General features: G+C 36.8%; 3 protein-coding genes across 3 annotated transcripts; all 3 read right to left on the minus strand.

Moving 5' to 3' along the window:
* Nucleotides 1-263: 263 nt before the first annotated feature.
* Nucleotides 264-3,244, minus strand: LOC116128700 (probable inactive receptor kinase At5g67200). The gene is made up of 2 exons (XM_031414455.1): nt 1,678-3,244; nt 264-1,062 (listed from the first exon to the last, which is right to left on the minus strand). Exons 1-2 carry the CDS (start codon nt 3,107-3,109, stop codon nt 503-505), a joined length of 1,992 nt encoding a protein of 663 aa, XP_031270315.1. The 5' UTR covers nt 3,110-3,244; the 3' UTR covers nt 264-502.
* A 6,256-nt stretch (nt 3,245-9,500) lies between these two features.
* On the minus strand, nt 9,501-15,247 carry LOC116128699 (pleiotropic drug resistance protein 1-like). The gene is made up of 19 exons (XM_031414454.1): nt 15,187-15,247; nt 14,851-14,904; nt 14,658-14,748; nt 14,255-14,556; nt 13,860-14,141; nt 13,457-13,773; nt 13,206-13,366; nt 13,008-13,111; nt 12,760-12,916; nt 12,558-12,680; nt 12,311-12,465; nt 11,867-12,199; nt 11,425-11,715; nt 11,252-11,335; nt 11,025-11,158; nt 10,659-10,886; nt 10,399-10,570; nt 10,056-10,310; nt 9,501-9,942 (listed from the first exon to the last, which is right to left on the minus strand). Exons 1-19 carry the CDS (start codon nt 15,190-15,192, stop codon nt 9,673-9,675), a joined length of 3,519 nt encoding a protein of 1,172 aa, XP_031270314.1. The 5' UTR covers nt 15,193-15,247; the 3' UTR covers nt 9,501-9,672.
* On the minus strand, nt 15,218-20,745 carry LOC116128687 (pleiotropic drug resistance protein 1-like). Its single transcript, XM_031414442.1, has 12 exons — nt 20,603-20,745; nt 20,359-20,479; nt 20,158-20,246; nt 19,994-20,078; nt 19,739-19,898; nt 19,542-19,618; nt 19,364-19,417; nt 17,310-17,400; nt 16,531-16,832; nt 16,144-16,425; nt 15,975-16,085; nt 15,218-15,613 (listed from the first exon to the last, which is right to left on the minus strand). The coding sequence occupies exons 1-12, from the start codon at nt 20,743-20,745 to the stop codon at nt 15,218-15,220; spliced, it is 1,911 nt and encodes a 636-aa protein (XP_031270302.1).
* Between the last annotated feature and the right edge of the window lie 3,647 nt (nt 20,746-24,392).

The following is a 24,392-nucleotide window of genomic DNA, read 5'->3' on the forward strand; positions in this document are numbered from 1 at the left end:
TTACGTAAACGTTCATCCTTATTAATTATTTCTTTCCCAGTCCGAAGGAATAATTTAAAAAAAATTAATATTTAAATTTTAGAATGTATTTAGAGTACCCGAATTTGAAAAGAAAGAATTCAGGTAGTAGAATTGGCCGATTTGTTTAAGCTAAGACTTCTTTTTGGGTACATTTGAGTATTTGACATTTGACGACCATAATTAAATTTAAACGGTGAAACTTTCGTTTAAAGCCAATGTGAGAACTGAAAACAATGGGAAAAAGAAAGGAAAAGAAAAGCTGCTTTCACAAATTTATGATACATATACGAGATTGCAAAAGATGAATTCAATCTATTTTCTGTACTGATAAAACTCAACCTCCAGCTAGGCCTCAGGAAGTCTAGTAAGATTTTCCAACTTAGCTTTGGGGCGAATACTTCAAATCCAAAATTACAGATGATGTCCCCTCCAAGTTTTGATTTTCTTTAATGTACCCCAATCTTTTCGATGTAGAAAATGACTATGAGTAACCAAAAGTTGCGTTGTCTTCCGCCATTACAGTCTCCTTTAACTCCTGAATCATCTTCAACACTTGCCACATTGCCGGTCTTTGTTCCGGTGACGTCAAGCTACAAACACTAGCAACCTCAGTAAGTATTCCAAGTTGGTCACCATCCCCACCATCGTCGTCCCTCGTTGTTCTGACCCAATGAAGCATATCATGGGGCGCAAGGAACGGATGTTGTGACGGGTGTTTACCCGTCAAAAGCTCCAGTAAGAGGACCCCAAAAGCATAGACATCCGACTTGGGGGTGGCTTGGCGGATGGACTTGCGAGTCTCAGGCGCTTTATAGGCTGCAGCATCGGGATCTTCAACAGAAGAAGAGTCTGCAAGGATGGAGATGCAATAGTCTGTGAGGCAAGCCTCAAAGTCAGCTCCAAGGATGACATTGGAGGATTTCAAGTTGCCATGAACAAGCCTTGATACTTGATGGATATAAGCAAGGCCCTGTGCCACATCCTCTGCTATCTTTAAGCATGATGTCCAATGAAGAGGCTTTGCCCTTGTTGATCTTGAACCTATCACATTTTCAACTTCTTCTTAGTTGTAAAGAATATGAAACGTGGTTAATTAATATTGGACAACGATCAACCTGCTACTATAAGAACAACTATTCTCATTAATCTCATACAACAAAATCAAAGGGGTTAGTTAACATGAAACCTCAGCCAGAACAGAAGAAAACTTGACCCTAAGCAACAAAGGTCAAGTCAACTATTTATTTCAAATTTTGGTCATTATTCATTAGCGAGCATTGTGTGGGTGGGTGTGTCCCAATACTTTTTCATTTTCATTATAGAAAACGATGCCGTGACTGTCGGCATGGGTGCAATCAACAATGGAATTGGGTCCAAAAGTCTTAAATTCTAAAAAGCTGCGACACTCATCACGACTCATCACCATATCTTAGCCTATGGTCAAGAATGCTTCCTCCTCAACCAATAACATCACTCCACGTCACAAACACATACCACTCTTCCGGGCACAGTGGCCACGTCAGAAACGCAATTACACTTGCATTTCCGCTAATTTGTCTAAATTTCCCACGCCAAGCAGAAATAACTACAGTCAACTCGGGAGCTCCCTGACTCACTGAGTAAAGAAAAACCAAAGGAAGAAAATTTCATACGTACCGTGAATGAGATTGAAGAGACTACCATTTGGTTGATAATCATAGATAAGAAGCCTCTCTCCTTTAGCTTGAAAATAAGCTCGAATGGGCACTAAATTGGGGTGCCTAAGCTCACCGACAACATCCATATGTTGCTCGAACACTTCAGCGCTGGTAATGGCGGTCTTTGAAGCATCAAGTCTTTTAACTGTCACGATCAGCTGGTTGTCAAGTACGGCTTTGTATGTTGTCCCAACGGTTCCTCTGCCTAGCAACTCAGCCGAAGCTCTCATTAGTTGCTCTAAACTGTACACTTCAGATTCATCGGCACAAAACACTAAACTCCCGCTCTTTTTCACTCTCTGTGATATTGAAATTTCTTCAACTTGGATTTTGTTCGCTTTTGTTTCTACTCGGAACTTGTTTTCTTCAACAGCTATTCTTGAAGTTGTTTCTGGCTCAGGGTAAGTATTCGTGTTGTCAAACGACTGCGTTTCTGTTTCTTTTGTGTTTCTTCTTTCGCTGCCTCTTCTTCTGACCATTAAGAAAATACACAACACGGATGAAAATAACAAGATAAAACCGATGCTGAACCCGATAATTAAACCTGTTTTCTTGTGATGCGTTGGTGAGGACGGCGGAGTTAGAACTTCTATTCCCCGTGATTGCTCGCTTTGACCGAGCGGTGCAGGAGGGGAAGTGGCGTTCGGTGATTCGAAGAACGGTGGTCGTGAACTGCAAGCTTTGTTAATAACCTCACCACAGAGATCCGGATTCAATGAGAACGCTGACGTGCCGAACCGAGACAAAGTAGGCGTCAACGGTATCGGTCCACTGAGATTATTACCGGAAACATTGAACATTACAAGAAATGATTGGTTCAGGGGTGGAAGCGTTCCGTTAAACCGGTTCCACTCTAGCTTAAGAGAGTATAACCTGTCTAGACCGGTCAAGTTAACTGGAATTAAACCCGTTAGATTATTATAAGACAGATCAAGGGCAGTAAGTTTATCGAGCGATAGAATGGAAAGCGGGAAGGTTCCGGAGAAGAAGTTGTGACTTAAAAGAAGAGACTTTAGGTTAACAAGTGGAGATAAATCGGGAACCGGACCGGTGAGCGAGTTGTTGGGTAGACTCAAGACTCGGAGCTGGTCGAGGCGAGTTAAAGTGTTGGGAGGGAAAGTGCCTCGGAGACCGTAACCGGGAAGAACGAAGCGCACAACCCGGCCTTGAGCGCATTTTACGCCTTGCCACTGGCAGTAATCGTAACGCTCATTAAGCGCGTAGAGTAACTTGTTATCTGAGTCGGCCTGTGATTTGAAGGAAAGTAACGAAACAGCGTCGGATGGAAGAAGTGAGTTCGTTAATGGTGGATATTGGGCGGAGGTTGTGGCAGTAGAAGAGAGGAAAAGGAGGAGAAGGAGGGAGAGCAACGGTGACGTTTTGGTTGTCATTTGTGTAACATTTGCAGTGTTGGTAGGGTTTTGGAAAAGGAGGGAACTGGGGACGGTGGCGATGTGCTGTTGCGGAGCAGCTGGATTAGATATGTAGTGGGACTTTGAGTGTGAAGTCACGTGAAAGTAGGGATTGGAGAAATTGTGGGCTTCGACCGCTTCGTTTATATGACTTTCCTCCCTTCATGTCGTGGGAGCGCGTGACTCCCACTACTCTTCTTTATGAAAGTGCGCCTGCGCCCCCTCCGAGTACCGTTGCCAACAGTACTGATACTGTGAGTTATAATTCCGTTCCTTCCGGATTATTATTATACAGAATAAACGATTTTTTCCCACCCTTTAATGACTTTTTCACCATAAAAAAAAAAATTTCAAAATACCGTCTTTTCCCCTCAAGTTTATACCAATTTTGACATCTTTGCAGTTTCACACCACTATCATTTTCTTATTCAATAATCACGTATTAAAACCTCTCAAATTTTATTCTCGTCAATCCCATCAATTATCAAAATTTTATGAAACACGCAATCACCCTTCTCAAGTTAGATTCTGATCAATCCCGACACTAAAATACTCATTGACATCTCCTATTCAAAATCCTAGACCGAATTTGCTCTCTATTGATCGCCGAATCAAAAAGTATAATGTGAATAGTAAACAAAATATAAACTTTGGTGGAAAAATCATTAAGGCAAACCTTGAGTGGAAAAAAGGCGTTTACTCTAATTATATTAAGAGGATTGTCACAAATATTTGATCATCGTACAAAATTCATTTTTTATGAATTTAAATTAAGCAATCAAAATAGCATCTTATATGTATTATCAACCTATCATTTAAGATTTTAAAATTTTAACATATTACTTAAAATACATATTTTTGAAATTTTATTTACATCAAGATAAATAATAACAAAAAGAGTATTACAACAAATGTCACGACTGAGGGTTAACCGGTTAAGTGATTTTGCCATAGAGATGCATTCGTTAATAAAAAAAAAAAAATAAAGGAAACGGTGTCAAAAGGACTTTGAGGCAGCCTTTTTGTGTAGATGAAATTCTAAAGTGGATACAGGTATGTTTAAGTTACAGAATATTAGTTGGAGAGTTGAAAAAGACAAGGCAAGGCNGGCGCCTACGATCTGGCCACCAACCCTCTCACAATCGTTGGTCACCGCGACCTAGTTAACTCCCCCAAGGTGTTGTCGTTTAGCAACCCATTCCGACCAAGAGGTGGTCAAATCATGGTTGCCCGATCTAGCCACTACTTTAAATAAATTTGATAGAGTTTGTTGGGATTGTTGGTGTTGTGTTGTTTGGATTGTTGGTGATGAAGATTGTTTGAATTGAAAGAAAATTTAGAGGGTTTAGGGTGGGTTTGGATTAAAGAGGGTGTTGATAAATTTGAGATGTATAGGATTTTCCTGAAATTTTATTAATTTGGCTCGATGGTGATAGTGGTTGGTTGGCTGTGGCGGTGGTGGTGGTGGTGGCGATGGCGATTGCGACAATGGCTAGATGGCCGCAGTGATCAAGTGTAGAGACGACAATGGGCTGTGTTGGCCCACGGCACGAAAATATGTAGGTCGTGCCGTGAGCCTTAAAAAAAGCATGTGGGCCGACATAGTACAGCACGAAAAAAATAAAAATTAAAAAATGTGTTGTTGAAGATATATTTGAAGATTTTAAGAATTTATAAATGAATGAAAATGAAGATACATAATAATTTTTAATCTTAATTTCTAAGTTTGTATTTGCAATTTAATTATAACTTATAAGTAATAAAAAGTGTTGAAATTCAATTAATATTTTAATGTCTCATTATTTTATTATATTTCATAGCGATTATATATTTTTTAAATTAATATAAATACAAAATGTCACTAAATATAAAATATAAAATATTTTTATAATAATTATTAATAATAAATCAAAATTACCATTATTTATAAATATCAATATTTTTACAAAGCACGTAGGCCGGCCCATGGCACAACCAACGACACGACCTAAGGCACAACACGATATATAGTGGGTCGTGCCGTACCGTACCGTGCCGTGGGCCTTCAAATTTGGTAGGCCGACATGGCACGACAAGACACGAATTTTTGTGGGCCTTGGCACGGCCCAATCCGTGGCATGATGGGCCTTCAATTTTTAAGTCGGCACGGTCCACCGCTACCTCTAGTTGGGTGTTTGGACATGGGGATGATATGAACGTTGAAGAAGAGGGTGTTATTGAAATAAAATTGAAAGTAATATATTTAATTTAATTCTACAAAGTTAGGGTTAAAAAGTAATTTATTAATATATTCGTCAAGAGCGGTATAATATTAACACCCTCAACACGCATGCACGAGCCTAAAAATTGCTAGTGGTATTAGTTTTTGGGTGGGAACTGGGGGATTAGCAAAACCTTGGGTGAGAACATGTCTTTTACTTATAATTAAAGTTATTTTTGAAATATTAAAGAGTTTTGCTATTTGATTAAACCTCGAGATGGAAGAAAACCTTAAACAATAATTATATAAAAGCGTAATAACTTCTCTTCTAGAGGATCGGGATTTTTTTTTTTTTTATTATCCAATTGTTAAGATTCTTTCTAATAGTGTTAAAATAAAATTCAATAGCTTTACGTACTTTCCAAATAAAAGAAGTAGAATTATTAAATAATCAATCATGTTTGTTTAAATAAACCCAATTGAAATTAGTTGACTTTTTAAATTTATTTCACTAAATTTAAGTATTTAACCCATTTTTCATAAACAAATTATACAGCTGTAAAAGTTTTTAATGAATTTTAAAAATCTCAAAAAAAAATTTATTACTGCATCAAACTAAGGGGTTAATCTTTTAACGCTTTCATTTTTACAATAAAGTAATGCTACAGTCACCGAAGCAGTGCACCGAATAACGTAGCAAAATCCTAACCGTTTATTAATTTTAACTTAATATTAATTGACGATCAGAATTTTGTCACGTCATTCGGTGCATAAATTCGATGTATAACCTTCGATGACTGTATCATTTCCGTTTACAAAACGTTGGAATATTGTTGAGGAAACCATATCTATAAAGTAATATACAACACAATCTCTATAAACCAGTACTCCATAAATTAATAACATTTATTATATATATATAGTTAAATTAACAATTTTGGTAAATTAATAAAATTATACTTTTCTGGAAAACTCTACATAACTTTGTGGTCCTATTCATATTATAAATATATAATTTGCTAATTGACTATGATATTTGATTAAAATATGACTATCGCAATGTTCTGAAAACCAAGTTAAATCGGCTGGTCAGATCGGTCCGACCGTCGACCGATGTCCTCTTCGATCCTAATTTCCAATTTTACTGTTTACCCAAATCCCTAATCTCACCGTCAATGAACAAGGGGTTACCAAGTGCCGGGGTTAGAGGAGTTTTGTAAAGTGGAGGCTGGTGGTTCAAGAGGTGGTGTCAAATTGAATTTTGGATGGTAGAATCAGCCAGAATTTGGCTAGAAACATCAACCCAATACGCGAGTCACGACCGGCGAACAAGGGGTTACCAAGTGCCAAGGTTAGATGGGTTTTGTAGAGTGGAGGCTGGTGGTTTCGGTGGTGGTGTTGGATTGAATTTTGATGCTAGAATTTGGTCAGAAAAATCAACCCAATTGTGACGATGTTAGCAAGTCATGACCGACAAACGGGGGACTACCAAGTTCTGGGTTTTTATAGAGTGGAGGACGGTTATTTAAGGTGGTGGTGTCGAATTGAATTTTGGCCGACGGAATCAGCCGAAATTTGGTCAGAAAAGTCAAAACCCAAACAGATCGTAGGGATGTATTTGCTAGATTTCAAACCTGTACGGAGTGAAACGTATATTTGAGGGGTGTTTTTGCAAGATTTCAAACTTTCAGACCACCTGTTAAAATGACGGTTTAATCGGTCAGACCGATCAAACTATAACTAAACCTTTGACCGGGTTAAGGTCTAGTCTGATTTTCAAAACATTTCTTTATTGTTACTTGTTTTTTCTTGAAATTTAAATCTTGTTAGATCTTATCTCTAATTTTTTTCATTGCATTTAGAAGTTTTGGGGTTGAATTCTTGAATTGCAATAAAAAATTATAAAGTGTTGTTGATACATTTAATTCAATTAAATTATGCACGCATATTTTTTTGTTGAATACATTTAATTAAATTAATGTAATTATATATAATGAATATTATTTAATTAAGTATATAGGTACACTGAGTTTATTATATATAAAAAAAATTATTTAATTAAGTATATAAGTATAATAAATTTAAATTAATGTTTTAATATATATTTAGTTGATTAATTCATATTCAATTGCTTACACTGATAAAATACAATGAATTTTTAATTGATTAAATGTATGTTTATCAAATCCTAAATACATTTTATAAATTAATAATATTAATTTATCGATTAATTAATACTTTTTTTAATTAATAGAATTTATATGATCCCAAAATTATTAATTTATAGAAGTTATATTGTAATTCCTTTTGCTTATGAGAATTTTTATTTTTCTATTTTTACAATATCCTAAAGTATAAACAATAATTACAATATAATAACTTTTCTTCTAGAAGACGTGGGTTATTTATTACTCAATTGTTAAAATTCTTTATAATATTATGATAATATTCAATAGTTGACCAGTTGTATACGTGCTTTCCATAAAAGTAATAGAATAATCTTCCTAAATATATAATTAGAATAATACTATACATATAATATTCTCGTATAATATTTTTTATACAATATTATGTGATAAAAGATGTTTAGGTAAAAGTTTAATTTTAATTTAAAATCAATTAATCATACTTTACCACATAATATTGTATAAAAAATGTTATAAAAAAATGTTGTATTTGTAGTATTACTCTTATAATTAAGTAACAAAAACTTTCCTAAAATATAATAGTAGGAGAAATTCTTACATTTTTGGTATTAAAATGAACAACAAGAGACAATATAATAGATATTTATTAAACATCATGTGATAAATTAACGGCTCACTTACGGCAAGAGAATTTATGTTATTTCTAAAATCTAAGGAGAAATTTGTTATTTGATTAAACCTTTGAGGTTGAGAAAAACCCCATAATTTAATTAGAACACTTAAATCATGTTAGTTTGTTTAACAATACCCCCATTTTAAAAAATAAATAAATAAACTCAATTAAAATTTAGTTGATTTTCTAATAGAGTTAACGACTTTTTCCCATCCAAAAAATGACTTAATGACACTTTCCCACCCAAAACACAAACTTTGTTAATAATTTCCTTTAAATAAAGCAATATTGATTGCAAAGACGAAAATACCCCTACAAATTTCAATCCCTAATCGCCAGCCATTGCAAATCAAACTTTCGCGCATGATTTTGGTCGACTCTGACCACTACAACGGACCTTCTACCACCAAACGAATCATCAACCATCCCTCCTCGATAACCCTAACAATCTGGACCATGATAGCACTCCATCCTTCACTCACAAAACCCCTCACTTTCCCACCACACCGAGCATGCCAATCGCTAGCCACCGTTGGTTTTTTGTTCGCATGACCGTTGAACTTCCAGGCCTAATTCCGACCGATTTGGTTGCCGAAAATTCCACCTGAAGCCACCTATAGTATCAACGACACCTCCTCTTTAAAAGCTCCATGATCCTAGACCGTGGTTGTTCACCATTCATCGGACGTCGACTATTCAACAAAAGAATTAAACCACGGTTGCCGACGATTGGAGAGCTGTCATGATCCAAATTGTTAGGGTTATTGAAGAGAGATGGCCGGTGATTCATTTGGTGGTAGAAGGACGGATTGTGGTGGTTGGAGTTAATCAGAATCGTGTGTGAAAGTTTGATCTACGATAATTGGCAATTAAGGATTGAAATTTGGTAGGGGATTTTCATCTTTGCAATTAATAGTACTGTATTTAAAGAAAATTATTAGCAAAGTTTGTGGTTTGGGTGGGAAAGTGGTATTTTAAACGCTCGAAAATGGGAAAGCATCGTCAAATCATTTTTTGGGTGGAAAGAAGTCAGTTAACCTCTCTTCAATAAGCCATTAAATGAGATGATATAATGAGTGACGTAATAAACTGACTATGAAGTTGGAAAATTTATGTATAACCATGTCCTTTTAATGTGTTCTTAACATACTTCATTAATATTATTATTATCTTTTTATTAATTGAATGTAATATTTTCTTCACTAAATTTCTCTTATTACACATACGAGTAACTTTGTTTTGGTGAACATTCAATTCAAACTCAAACTCCAGAAATAAATCAGGAAAAAAGAGGAAATATTGTGGTTTTGACAAAATGGATCATAGTTTCTTCAATTACTTCATCAATGGAATCATAATAAAAAAAGTGTGTACATTATTCTTTAATTTGGTCCAGCAGCTTACAGTAAATTACAACTATTGAAACTTATACAAATTTGCCACTAAAAGTGACACATTGACAGAACACTATACAAAAGGTGACAATGAAGAAAATACTAATACAAAAAGTGGGATTAAATTTCTATCTTCTCTGGAAATTTAATACCTTGATTCCTGCTGCAAAGATTAGTGCAAACAGAACTGTGAATGCAACAACAACGACTGCAACTACTCCAAGAAAATCACGCCTGAAACCGAAAAATTCTCTCAAAAACTGTTCCACTGTTTGTTCTACGCCACCATTTTCTTGGAGTATATCCTGAAGATCTCCGAACTGTGACACAACCAACCCGTACAAAGTCCAAGAGACAGGGCATGCCCAGTAGTACCATCTCCACCATATTGGAATTCTCTGTTATCGAGCAAGTTAAGGAATAAAATGAAAGGAGAGAGTTAGTTGGTGATCAGATATGTGTGAGCAGAGGGAAGGTAGTGTTTGAATGAATGAGGGCAGGTAATACTTACAGATCTTGGGATGATGAAACCTGAAAAGCCGTTCCATATTCCGTAAAATGCAGAGGAAACAATGCCGGAGATGTGGTGGTTTGGTGTCATAGCCACAGCCATCATGCCGTAGAAGGTGAAGTATAGTAATGAGAAGTACATGAAGAATAAGTACCAAAAGAACTTAGCAGCATCCCATTCGAATCCAATCATTGCATACACTATGACGCCATAGACTGCAGCTTGAGCAAATATATAAGGAAGCTCAACCACAATCTGCAAAACACGATATTAAGTTAAATTCCATATTGAAGTTCACAAAGACACTTACATGTGAAAGATGTAACATGTTAAAAACCAATACCTGCCCAAAGGCGTACGGCACAGCTGAATACATTCCAGCGGCTCTTTCTCGGTAAAACACTGTCCTTTCAACCGCCACAACTGGCTGTACAGCTGCAGCATTTTGGACACCAAGGAAGATAACAGCAGCATACATGGAACCCATTGCATTAAACAGATCTTGTCTAGTTTTCCTGTGATTTAAAATTTCAAAATGAAGATTAAAGGGTGGAGGAAAATACAAGACTTCAAATTATGGATATGCATAGTGTTATAACTCACGTTTTCATGCCCAAGTCCCAGAACATTGTCCCAAATATCAAAGCTATAAAGGTTGTGAACAGAAATCTGACGGCTGTGTATGATGGATTACGCCAGTATGACCAACGTTGTTTCCATAAGCAAGCCACACACTGGATCAAGAACGATTGTGAATATTGAGTAGGGAAATAGATGTCCTTTGATCCTGGAACAGGCCTGCTTAAATCTTTAATGAGTGCCTTGTTTCTCCTGAAACACATGATATACATCAGCAATAAATTTAAGCTAATAACAATAGAAAAGCTAGATTAGTCATCTTCAGTGCTTGGCACAGAGGTGATATATATTGGTTGAGTGACGTAGACTAGCAGTTTAACATAAACCAACCTGTACAGTTCTGAATTTTTATAGATTTCAGCAAAATCAACACCCAAAACTACTTCTTGAGACATAGAAGTAACTTCCAACATCCAAGTAGCTGGATTGTAACCATCCGTAATTTTACTAACTCCTTGAATATCCTGCACGAAAATAAATGCATTAGTTAATATTATAATGTAATTTGAGTTAAAACTTGCATTACTTGTTATTTGAGAATATTCATCACTTCATACCTCAAAATACTTTATCAGATGTCTAGAATGGCGACCCAAAGGCCCAGCATAAATTTCTTCTCCTCCTCTCTTCAATAGGAATAGCTGCAATGACATGTTTAATGTATCATACTCATGGGATAGAACAGAATCCAAAAGAAACCGTAACCACTATGTGAGTTAAAATTACTCACCTCATCAAAGGCTTCAAATATGTCAATGCTTGGCTGATGGATGGTGCAAACCACCGTTCTTCCTGTGTCCACAGTGTTCCTAACTGTTCTCATAACAATTGCAGCAGCTCTTGCATCTAGACCTGAAGTTGGCTCATCCATAAATATGATTGATGGGTTTGCTACGAGCTCAACTGCTATGGTAAGCCTCTTGCGCTGCTCAGTTGACAGACCATTTTCACCAGGCAAACCAACTAGTGCGTTTCTCAATGGAGTTAATTCCACAAGGTCCATGACTTCGTCGATGAACATCTGCAAACCACCAGTGAAATTATAATTAGTATTATCAACAATTTATTCAACTTGAAGATGTTGATAGTGACTAATATGTTTAAGCTCTATAGAAAAAGAGACAGAGAGAAACAATAAGCTGGAAACACAACAGCAATTTCATTTTACCTACCTTTCTAGTGTTGGAATCCACTTCAGAGGGTAAACGGAGCCAAGCGGAATAGGTCAAAGACTCGTATACAGTTACATGAGGAGAGTGGATGTCATTTTGCTCACAGTATCCTGCAATGCGAGCAAACGTTTCTTGCTTCTTTGGGTACCCAGAAATTGTGATGGTCCCATCGATGTATCCGCCAGTTTTTCTACCAGCCAATACATCCATCAGAGTGGTTTTACCAGCACCACTTACACCCATCAAAGCAGTAAGAACACCAGGCCTAAAAGCACCACTCACACCTTTCAGAAGCACCAATTTGTCTTCAGCAACACCTTGAACTTTCATTTCCTGCAAAGTTATATTAAATCAAGTGGTCATCATGTCTGGACTAAATTGCTGGAGACAATATATATCATCCAAACTTTTGCAGATATGTATTGCTTGCAAAACTTAATTTACCGGTGGCATGTCAACTGAGTATGTAATGTCATCAAAGGTGATGGAATGTGGTTCAAATGGAAGAACCATTCCTCTTTTCTTGAGACGAACAGCCTCTGACATGGATGCAGAAAAAGCAGAGGAATTTGATCTCCTCCTAATGACATCTTCTCTCTCTGCATGTCAATTAAAATTTGTCACTGAAAAGGCATATACAGTATAAACATCACAGATATACACACACAAACATGTAAATGAGAATTCTCACCTGAGTGAGCTCTGTGACTTGAGCTACTTCCATAGGTTTGTAACTGAATGGCTCCTCCAGTGCTGTTTTCAGGCTCATCACTTTTAGATTCGTCTGGTACAATAGTCTGAGGCTTATTGAATGCTGCACATATTTGCTCGAAATTAGGTCATATTTTCTCAATTTCAGAATGAATTAAAGTAAAGAAGGTAAAAATACGCACGGTTGAGATAAGTGAGAGCCAAAGTGAAAATGACGTTTAACAGTAGCACGAAACCAACTAGTCCCCCAATTCCTATCCAATACCAATATGCTTCTGTGAAGAATGAGCGAGACTTCAGAACTGCAACTCCTAGTGTCCCATTTGAAGCTGGATCAAACTTTTAAATGAAAGAAGTTATGACATTAGAATATTATCAATAGACAAATACAAATACAAATACAAAAAAAAAAAGTCATTAAATGCATTACTTTATTCCAACTATGTCCAAGAAACTCATTAACCACTATTGCATTCTGCGCATACATCAAAGGTGAACACCAGTAAGCCCATATCCACCATTTCTTGATGTCAGCTGCGTTATTAAACAGAAAAAGAAAAAATGTTATATTTAAACTTTGATTTGTAAGATACTAATTGTTTTATCAAAAAGAGGGTATTTTTTATACCTCTTGAAAGGATAAATCCACTCAATGCAAAAAGCAGGAGCAATGCAAATGATCCAAATGTATTAGCAACTATCATGTTCCTGCCCATTGCAGCAATTGATCGGAACATTCCAGAAGACATCTGGTTAACTAGCAAGAGCACTAAGTACTGTTTAAAAAACCTGCAATGAACAGTTGACCTTATTTACTTATCTGTTGAATTAATAGAACAAACATTTCCAGCAAATTCATCATTTTCTTTATCTTCTTACCTGCCAGCGTTGGGATCAAAACCAACTACATAATAGGCTATGGCAACCCAAACAGCAACCTCAATCACTGAGATGGGGATCTTGAGAATCCATGTGGGAAGAGCATATGCCCAAGAAGGATAGAAACGGAGGTCTCTTTGCTTGTAAAAAACAGGAAGCTTAGCTATGGTCATAGAAATCTCTGCCATTCCATTGAACATGACCATAATAACAGTGAAGAACATGGCGCCCGTAAAAATTGTTCCATCATTTTGATTATCTCGGGTCATCTTGGTTCGAAAGAAGATTGTACAAGTAAGCAGAGCCATTGCCGTAAGCTAGTTGCAGAAAAAAAAAACATTAAGTTATTATGACTACATAAGTAAGATATTAAAAAACAATTCAAAATGAAGATTGTACACACTTGTGTGAGCTTGAATTTGTAGACAAAAGAATTCCTCTTCATCAGCAAAATTTCTCTTGATACGTTAGCTTTCCACAGCTCCTTCTTGCTAACACCATATGTTTCGGTAGTCAAAGCAGCTGGGTGGCTCTTTGTCTTATCAAATGGAACTCCAAGTTCATTGCCAATTTTCCGACCCACGTGGAATGATTGAAATGCATCAGAAAATTCCTTGACTGTAATAAACCTGTAAGGCTCATCTCTACGTGCCCAATACTGTTGCTGATCTTTCTTTGATGTCACCTGCAACATGTCATTGAATATTACACGTTACATGTGAGCCTCATCTTTCATTTTCATATTGATTGAAAAAAAATAATAATAATAAATTTAAAAATAGCTCTATCAACACATACTTCTTGCAAGAAATCAGCGACGCCTTTTCTTTCGGGACATCTGAAGCCCATGGATTCAAAAAATTCTAGCACTTGTTCACGGGGACCCTGGTACACAATCTGACCATCAGATAGAAGGATAATGTCATCAAAGAGATTATAAGTCTCTGGTGCTGGCTGTAGGAGGGAGACCACAGCGGTTCCATCCAAGATGTGAACAGACTGCCTTAGACAATTCACAATTTGGAAGGTTGTTGAGCTGTCCAAACCAGTTGATATCTCATCCATGAACAGTGCATTCGCTGGTCCAACCAGCATTTCACCTATAATTTTATCATTTAAAAAGGTTATATGCTTGAATAACTGATAGAAAATTGTTATCTATCTCTACAACATAAATGAAATAAGGAAGTTCAACAATTACCTGTTGTAACTCGCTTCTTTTGTCCTCCTGAGATACCTCTAAACATTTCATCACCTACCATAGTATCAGCACAGACTTCCAGTCCTAAAATCTGTAAATTTATGAGGGAGAGTAATTAAACTAGTGATATTATGTTACCTGTTCTTGATAATACTTAAAAATTATTGTAAGAGTGATTTAACAATGATTTTACCTTTATAATATAATCAGTAATCACGCTGGCTTCTTGGCCTTCTGTTGCTGCTGCCTGTGACATGGGAATTGACACGGAAATATAAGAAACTTAATCACGATATGTACAACTCAATGCTTACAAATATGACTCTACTCAGAATCCAATTTGCTAACCTGACACAAATTACAAAGACCAATTCACAAAAAAATGGCTAAATATGGCAGGAATTGAACATTCTAAAGTTTATCTAATATGACATCAAGTCATAGGAAAACATTAAAGAAAAATTGTTGTTTTGATCTTCTTTGATTGGAATGAAAACATCTCTTTAAAACAAATTTCAACTTCTCTCACCTTCATGTAGACATCAATATCAGGATCAGGCTTAATATTTGCCGCTTTCTCTCTTCTTGACAACTCGAGGACTGATATCTGGACAAAGTTGAGCAGAGACACTGGCCGCTGTGCTGTGTCGAGCGAAAGAGACCGAGGAGAGTGAGCGAGAGAGAGTGACTGAGTGAGAGACTGAGCTGAGATCTGGTCTAAGAGTTTGAGTGACTGTGAGGTCTGTGCGACTGTGCGTGACTGCGTGTTCCAGCGAGGCAGCGGCCAGCGAGAGCCGAGAGAGACTGAGACTCTGAGAGTGAGAGAGACAGAGAGTGTGAGGTCTGTGCTGTGCGTGACTGCGTCTGCGTGTTGCCATGTTCCAGCGAGAGAGACTGAGAGTGAGAGACAGTGGAGACAGGCTTGACTTCCGAGTTCCGGCGAGAGCCGAGAGAGACTGAGACGAGTAAGAGAGACAGAGTTGAGTAATTGAATTTGAGTTAATTGTGACATTGTGTTAGACTTAGGGTTATTGACTTATTGTTAGTTGGTACACTCAAAAATCAAAACAACATAGTTTTGTAAAATCCGGATCGGATTCGGATATCCGAATTTTTAACATTTCCAGCGATGTCCGATCCGAATATTCGGATTTTTTAAAATAACGATCCGTATCCGATCCAAATTTTGGATATCCGATTTTTACGGATGGATAACGGATATCGGATTTTTTTGCACAGTTGAAATTTAAGAGGGAGAGTAATATACTAGTGAAATTATGTTACTGTTCTGAGTGATAATCATTCATAGTTAATTACCTTTAGAATATAATCAGTGATCATACTGGCTTCTTCGCCTGCGGTTGCTGCCGCCTCTGGACTAGAATTGACCAGAAAAATAAGAAACTCAAAAACCTTGAGTGCAACTAACTAAGCACAAAAATATCAGAATAATTCAGGAATATTTATCGGAAATAGTAATACCCACTTGGCCAAGCTTGAAGTAGTAAACAAATGAGTTCCTCTTCATCAGCAAAAATTCTCTAGAGAAGCAAGCTTTTAACAATTCCTTCTTGCTGACACCATATGTTTTTGTAGTCAAAGCTGCAGGGTGGCTCTTCCTCTTATCAAATGGAGTTGCAAGCTCATCACCAAGTTTCCGACCCACATGGAATGATTGAAATGCATCAGAGAATTCCTTTACTGTTATAAACCTGTAAGGCTCATCTTTACTTGTCCAATACTGCTGCTGATCTTTCCCTGACGTTACCTGCAACATTTCAATATTAATGAAGATTCAATATGACCCTTTACATGTCCAATTGTACATAAATAAAGGAAACAAACACGCAAAAAGACCTCCATTAGCACATACTTCTTGCAAGAAGTCAGCCACACCTTTCCTTTCAGGACATTTGAACCCCATGGATTCAAAAAACTCTAGGACTTGTTCTCGAGGACCCTGGTAGACAATTTGACCTTCAGATAGAAGGATAATGTCATCGAAGAGATCGTAAGTCTCCGGTGCTGGCTGGAGGAGAGAGATCAGAGCGGTACAATCAAGGATGTGAATGCTTTGCCTGATACAATTCACAATTTGGAAAGTTGTTGAGCTGTCCAAACCAGTAGATATCTCATCCATGAACAGTGCATTCGCGGGTCCAACAAGCATTTCGCCTAAGATTAAAGAACCAAAAATGTTTATATGCTTTAATTTAAACGGAAAGAACAATTTTATCTATGTATTCAATTTAAATGAATTAATAAAGTTTAGTGTTACTGTTGAAGATGATGATATCTTGCTGGAAATGATGAAGTCAACACACGGTGGGAGTTGCAAGTTTTTGGCACCACGGTTTGAAATGGTGTTGTGTGTGAAGTTGCAGTTTTTTTTGTTATTGTTTTAGAAAATATTTTAGTGATGTGTTTAGGTGAATTAGGTTGATAAAATGATGTATTTTGATACGCTTGTACTTGCATTAGTTGGAGTGTTAGATGGAACAGTAGCAAGTTCTTGTATAAAAACTACCCCTGCTTTGTGAATGAAAAACAGAGCAAAATTTCAGTTCAGATTTTCTCTCTTTACAGCTCTCTCTCACGTCTGCTTTGGCCCTCTTTCCTTAGTATTCTCCAGCTCTAAAAACCAACAGTTACCTGTTGTAGCTCGCTTCTTTTTTCCTCCTGAGATACCTCTAACCATTTCATCACCCACCAAGGTATCAGCACAGACTTCCAGTCCTAAAATCTAGGGGTGTGCAAATCCGGATATCCGATCCGAATATGGTATTTTCTGATCCGATCCGAATTTTTGGATCAGACTATACTCTGATCCGAATCTGATCCGAATTATGCGGATATCCGGAAATCCGATTATTCGGATCAGATAACCAGATATCCGAATGTGATCCGAATTTAACAATTTTCTTTTTAAAATCAAATAATTCTAGAAATAAAATTAAAATTATAATTCCCTTACAATTACATGATAAAAGTATCTAAAAAAATTAACATGAAGCACAAAACATTTAACTTATGTTGTCCAAACATTTAATTCTTTGAATGTGTTTCATATGAGCTTTATGTACACAGCATTTTTGCTTGGTCTGGAACTTGTAGCTGATACAACTCCACATTTTCAATTACTTCCTTCGGAGCACCTCGACCCAGAAACGTGAGAACCTATGGCCACGAACCAAACACCATAGTAAGAACATCTGCAGATCATCCTTTAGAAACGAAATATTTACAGATTTTGACAGAAAATGAAATAAAAACGTTACTGTTAATTTTTTTTCCAGCTATTTTAATCCAAGGCCTCTTATTCCAAGCCCTCAGAAACAATGAGGACATTACAATTCATGGATGAATATATAATATATGAGAGAAAGCAATGTCATTTTTGAACTATCATCAGTTCTATCATAACAGTTGGAGAAAGTACAGAACAAAAGCCAGATGATGGCAAAGATGTTGATTAGTAGACATAACCAAATACGGTCAAACTACTTCATTATTGCTTGCTTCGAGAGAAAAAACAGAAATGGGAATGAGGAAACAAGAATCAAACCTCATTTGCCTCCACTCAACTTGTTCCTATCTCACTATCTCAGCAGTCAGCACTTCACCTTTCGGTGAAGCAAGCAAGCAATTCATCTCAAACAAACCAAATTAAAACATTTTCAGTTTCTCATAATATTCCTTTTCCACTTTTCTATCACCAACCATGCTTCCTTCCACAATAAACAAAGCCAGGAAAATTCTCCAGTGGATTAGATTTAGGGGTCAAACTACAATACCCAGATACTTTTTTCGGTGATAAAGATTAAATTATAAAAACAAAGTTTTATTGTAGTCAAATTTGTAGATTCAATATTTATTGTAGCCTCAGGGATATATGACGTGAACAAAATTCAGCAACTCTAAATTCTAAAGAAATTAACTTACGATCGATTTGGGGCTTCAATCGTCAGAGAGACTGAGATCTGACAAAGTTGAGCAAGAGACACTGGCCGCTGTGCGTGTTCGAGCGAAAGAGACCGAGAGAGTTGAGCGAGAGAGAGTGACTGAGTGAGAGACTGAGCTGAGATCTGGTCTAAGAGTTTGAGTGACTGTGAGGTCTGTGCGACTGTGCGTGACTGCGTGTTCCAGCGAGGCAGCGGCCAGCGAGAGCCGAGAGAGACTGAGACTCTGAGAGTGAGAGAGACAGAGAGTGTGTGAGGTCTGTGCTGTGCGTGACTGCGTCTGCGTGTTGCCATGTTCCAGCGAGAGAGACTGAGAGTGAGAGACAGTGAGAGACAGGCTTCCGACTTCCGAGTTCCGGCGAGAGCCGAGAGAGACTGAGACGAGTAAGAGAGACAGAGTTGAGTAATTGAATTTGAGTTAATTGTGACATTGTGTTAGACTTAGGGTTATTGACTTATTGTTAGTTGGTACACTCAAAAGTCAAAACAACATAGTTTTGTAAAATCCGGATCGGATTCGGATATCCGAATTTTTAACATTTCCGATCCGATGTCCGATCCGAATATTCGGATTTTTTAAAATAACGATCCGTATCCGATCCAAATTTTCGGATATCCGATTTTTACGGATCGGATACCGGATATCGGATTTTTTTGCACAGTCTGTAAATTTAAGAGGGAGAGTAATTATACTAGTGAAATTATGTTACTTGTTCTTGAGTGATAATCATTCATTATGTTAATTACCTTTAGAATATAATCAGTGATCATACTGGCTTCTTCGCCTGCGGTTGCTGCCGCCTGTGACATTAGAATTGACCGAGAAAAATAAGAAACTCAATAACCTTGAGTGCAACTAACTAAGCACAAAATATCAAGAATAATTCAGGAAATATTATCTGAAACAAATTTCAGCTTCTCTCACCTTCATGAAGACATCAATATCAGGGTCAGGCTTAATATTTGATCCTTTTTCTCTTCTTGACAACTCGGATAACATCTCTTCATTTTCACAAAAGGAGTAATCTATCAGTTATGCTAAAACTACTTAAAAATCATCAGACTACATTCTAAAATTCATAGTTAAAAGTTGTAAAGAATAAATCTATCCATGAAACTAACCGTAACGTGTTCCGACTCCTTGGCATCTTGCAGAGAAGGCCAAGGTTTCCCTCACAGTCATTTCTCCTATGTGGACATCATGTTGACCAATATAAGCAGCAGTTCTCTGGGATACAAACTCATGCATCTCATGGCCATTATATGTCACCCTCCCAGAACTCTGCAGGAGAGATTTCACTTCTCAAATTAGAAATATTAACCAAAATAGTCAATAAATACGATAAAAAAATTTAAGCTTTAACCACATAGATTCACCTGCAGACTGGAATCAAGCTTCACCGCCAATGCTAACAATAGGGTTGTCTTTCCAGCGGCCGGAGGACCCAAAAGCAATGTCATTCTGCAACAAACCAATGTACTGAATGAGAAATGAATTCCCAAATATTCCAAATCTGCATAGTTCTGTTCTCAGTACTCACCTTCCTGGTCTAATAATTCCACTGACATCCTGAAGAATTTGCAAATGTTTCTTTCTAGTTTTAAGAATATTGGCAGAAGTCAAGAAACCCTTCAAACCATAGTCACAAATAAAGTAACATGTTAGTCAAAACTTTAGCAGAAAAAAAGATACATAGATAATTTTACAATATTAATGATTCAAATGATCTCTAAGCTTTTACCTCAATTATGTTGTGAAAGAAGTTAATGAATGTAGGCAAAGCTCTACTTCCCACATATGTGTCTCCCTCCACGTTCACATGCTCGAACCGAACCTCAATTTTCGGAAGCTCAATTCCAACTCTGATAACAAAAAATCACGGGACAAAGAAAAACGACACTAAATTCTCAGAATAAAACCAGAATTGATAGAGCTATTCTTTGTAAAGAAAAAGAAATAATTAATAATAAGGAGAAAAATCTTACCTATCGATGCGGTTCTTGAGCTTCAAGAGGAACTGCTCGTTATCAGTTTCAGCAATCTTCACCAACCTATCAATCAACTGCTGCTTTTCATGAAATCCAAGTTTGTGTATATCAATTTCACTAGGACCACTGTAAAACCCCATTCCTGATTTTAGTTAGATCATGAATTGTATTTAAGTTAATTAATTTTTTATTTTATTTTATTTTTATTTATTTGATTTTTTTTGGTATTGTGGTAAGATAGGGGTATTTCTGTCAGTTTTTAAAGCTGTGTTAAGGGGGTGAAATCGAAGAAATAAATCCTGATGGGTTTGCATGTATCAAGAGGGAAAAATTTGGACATTTTTGCTAAGGAAAGCTTATGTGGCTGGGTTAAACTGAAATTTAGAGGAATTGGGGGGCAGAAATAAATTTTAGAAAAGTGTTTGTTTAAAAGGAGAAGGGAACTGGGCAGTTCGCCCAAAGGAAGAAGAAGAAAACGAGAGGAGAAGAAAGAAAGAAGAGAGGAGAGAAAGGAGAAAGAAAAGAAAGCCAAAAAAAGGGAGAGAAGAGAAGAAAGAGTGGTTTGGCCGAGAGATAGAGTGAGAGAAGAGAGAAGAACAAAGAGAAAGGGAGAGTTATTAGTTTAAGTCTGTGAACAGTGCATCATCAAATCGTGATCTGGAGCTCATTCGCTGTCCGATCGTGCTGATTTTCGGATATGTTGTTCATGAAACACAGCTCTACATTCTGAACGTGGGAGTCGAATCTAAGCACTGTAACAGGCAGCCAATTATAGGATAGAAGAGTGAGTGGTTTAACCAAAAAGTGTTTTAAAAAAAAACTTAATTCCGGTTTCATGTCAAGTTATCTATTCTATTATAATGTTTTGGTGCAAAATCTTGAGTTAAGTGTTTTATTTGCTAAAACTTATCTTGCATGTTTCGCTGAGCAAATTTTGGTGATAATGAATTAGATCTTGTTCCAAACTAATAAGCTTTCATGCTGCATGTTATTTAAATATATGTATAGTCTGTCTCATGAAATTTGATGTTGTGGCTGCTTGATTTGGGTGTGGTGGCACTATAGAGAGAGTTGGTGTTCGGCTATGTTGAAGGGTGGGAAAATCATATTATGCAGAGTTTGGTAACGGGAAATGTTGGTGTTGGCTTATTAATTGTTGAATGGAATATATATTTATTTAGAATGAGACTTTATCATATAATTAACTCTTTTCCTTTTTTTTTAATATACACATATAGTGTATAAAGGTGCATTTGGTGTCTGTTCTAAAAAAAAAAAAAAGGTTAAACTATCAGTTTGAAACATGTTTACAGTTTCATTTTCAGTCCTATATGTGATTTTTGAATATTATGTCGTATATGCATGATTTATAAGCGCATAGGTAATGTGTTATGACTTATATGTTACTTGAGATTATGCATAAGATTGTTATGGTGCTAAACCACCCTACGAAGTACCCATCCCCCAAGAGATACAGATTTTTGGCTCTGCCCGAGCGATGCAGGATTCCGCTGGGTATGACAGTTTCAGATTTTGGCTCTGCGCATGCGTATGACAGATTTTATTGGCTCTGCCTGGCGTTGAGTGGTCCGCCAGGTATGACAGTTTTTGAGGCTCTGCCCCGCGATGATGACTTTGCCGCGTATGACAGGTACGTCCCTCGCTCTGCCTGCGTGTGGACGCCCACCAGGTATGACAGATTTCCCCCAGGGTACTAGTTGTGGTGAGTTTTAATAATAAATGTTGAGGTTTTATACAGAATCCGATACGTTAAAGGAAGTAAGTCAGGGTACGTTTACTGAGTGCAGGATGATTGGAAATAAATTGTATTGTATGCGAGAACAGGGTGGTTGTTCTATTGCTATTCATAAAGTTACTTTGTTCCATGATTTGCTTGAAAATTGTTGTATTTAGCATTATTCTTTTTTTAAGAACTTTTATAAACCTCCCCTTTTTCCCACTCACTGAGTATTTTTAGCTCACCCCTTTTTAAATGTTTTTCCCCCCCACCAGGACCTTCCGGAGATCGTGCCGAGCAGTGAGCCTCCGCTCAGGGTTGTGCCACGCATTGACACTTTTATGTGGGTCTTATATTTATGTCGCATTTAAATCTGGACTTTCGTTTCAAGAACTCATGTTTTCCATGATGTATTCCTTTTGTTTCATATTTTGGAATGTGTAGTATAAGTGGAAAAACCTGATACCAAAAGTTCCCTAACTATTTTCTTTTGTAAACGAAGATGATGTTGTCTTTAACTAGGTTTCGCAGTTTTTCTACATGCACGTCTCAGGTATCCGAGTCTTGTGGCGCCCGATCCTACGGACGAGGAAATTCGGGACGGGTTGTGTCAACCACCTCCTCCAGTTGTCAATATTCCTATTTCCTCAGACGATCAAAAGTCGGCAATCTCTCTATTGCAGCCCATTTTAATGCCTCTTCATCGTCTTCACCTCTTGAAGACCTCGAAAACACGTCCGTGGTGTTGCCGCTTCTCCAGAAGGATTTACTTCCTCCTTCACGTAAACTACTTCCCACTCTGTAAATATCACCTCTATCCATTGCTGAAGCTCTCAACCCTCCAAAATTTTGAGCCTCTTTTCTTCTTTTGGTTTAATTCAAGAAGAAAAGTAATCAAAGAACTGAAGAGGGGAGCTCTTTGCCAAACATTACAATGCAAAGATCTTTATATTGCATGGAACCTTTTTCTGACGATTCCTTTATAAAGTAGTACTGTATTACCGTTTATAATGTGAAGTGAGATTATAATTAATAAATGAATAATATTACACCAAACAACCGTCGTTTACAAACTTTCTCTCGTAATTCTGACGTAACAACTCATAATTATTTAGTTTATAACGAGTCTTATATGGGTTTCATTAATTAATTGTGAACTGACTAATGGTGGATTGTGAGAAATGGTTCTTGCTATAGTATTAATCTTAATAAATCGAAGATTTAACATACAGTGGCGTAGTAAGAAAGAACCGAATCTCCATGGCCTGCATGGCTTACAGAAAGTTTTTATTTTTGTAATTTATTTTTAAAAAAAACTGTATAACTATTAAAATTATATATTTTTGGCCCCTCAATTTTCTGGCCTTTATTTTGTTCCCTACGTTTAAGATTCTGGGATCTAGATCCGTCCCTATAGTACTCTAGCTCGTGTTGAGCATATGCAGTTAAATCGTCTTGAAGATGGAGCCTTCAAGACTTTTAGAGTTGAAATTTCATCTTATTGATGATCAATTGTTACAATTAGAAACATAAGACCTCACAAGTCACAACCAATTAATCATAGAATAATATTATATATTCCAATTTATGCTCCAAAACTTATATGATTATGTTGTTCGGATTGCATACCTAATTTATAATAATGTGACACCATTTGAGACGCAAACTTGAGATGCATATAGTATTATTCTTAAGTATAATTATAATTTAGAAAGAGTTTTCGACATTTACAATAGCGTAAATTTTTTTCCCACCTAAGGTTTGCCTTAATGGCATTTTCCATCCAAAAAGTTTGAAAATATCACTTTCCCACCCAATGTTTATTTTATATTAATACCCAAAATGTACTTTACTTTCTTAACCGGCACTCGGCGAGTTATCAAGAGCTAAGGTAAAATGGATTCTGTAGAGTGGAGGCTGGTGTAGATGCAAAAAATCTACCTTCTTGAAAATAGGGTCTGATCCCGTGAGGTTGGGGCCACTAACAATCCGCTAGACCTGCACAAATGAAAAGGCAAGCATGAAGCTTCCGGAAAACACCGGAGTGGT

This window comes from Pistacia vera, unplaced genomic scaffold, assembly GCF_008641045.1.
Source record: "Pistacia vera cultivar Batoury unplaced genomic scaffold, PisVer_v2 Contig201, whole genome shotgun sequence".
Classification (NCBI taxonomy): domain Eukaryota; kingdom Viridiplantae; phylum Streptophyta; class Magnoliopsida; order Sapindales; family Anacardiaceae; genus Pistacia; species Pistacia vera.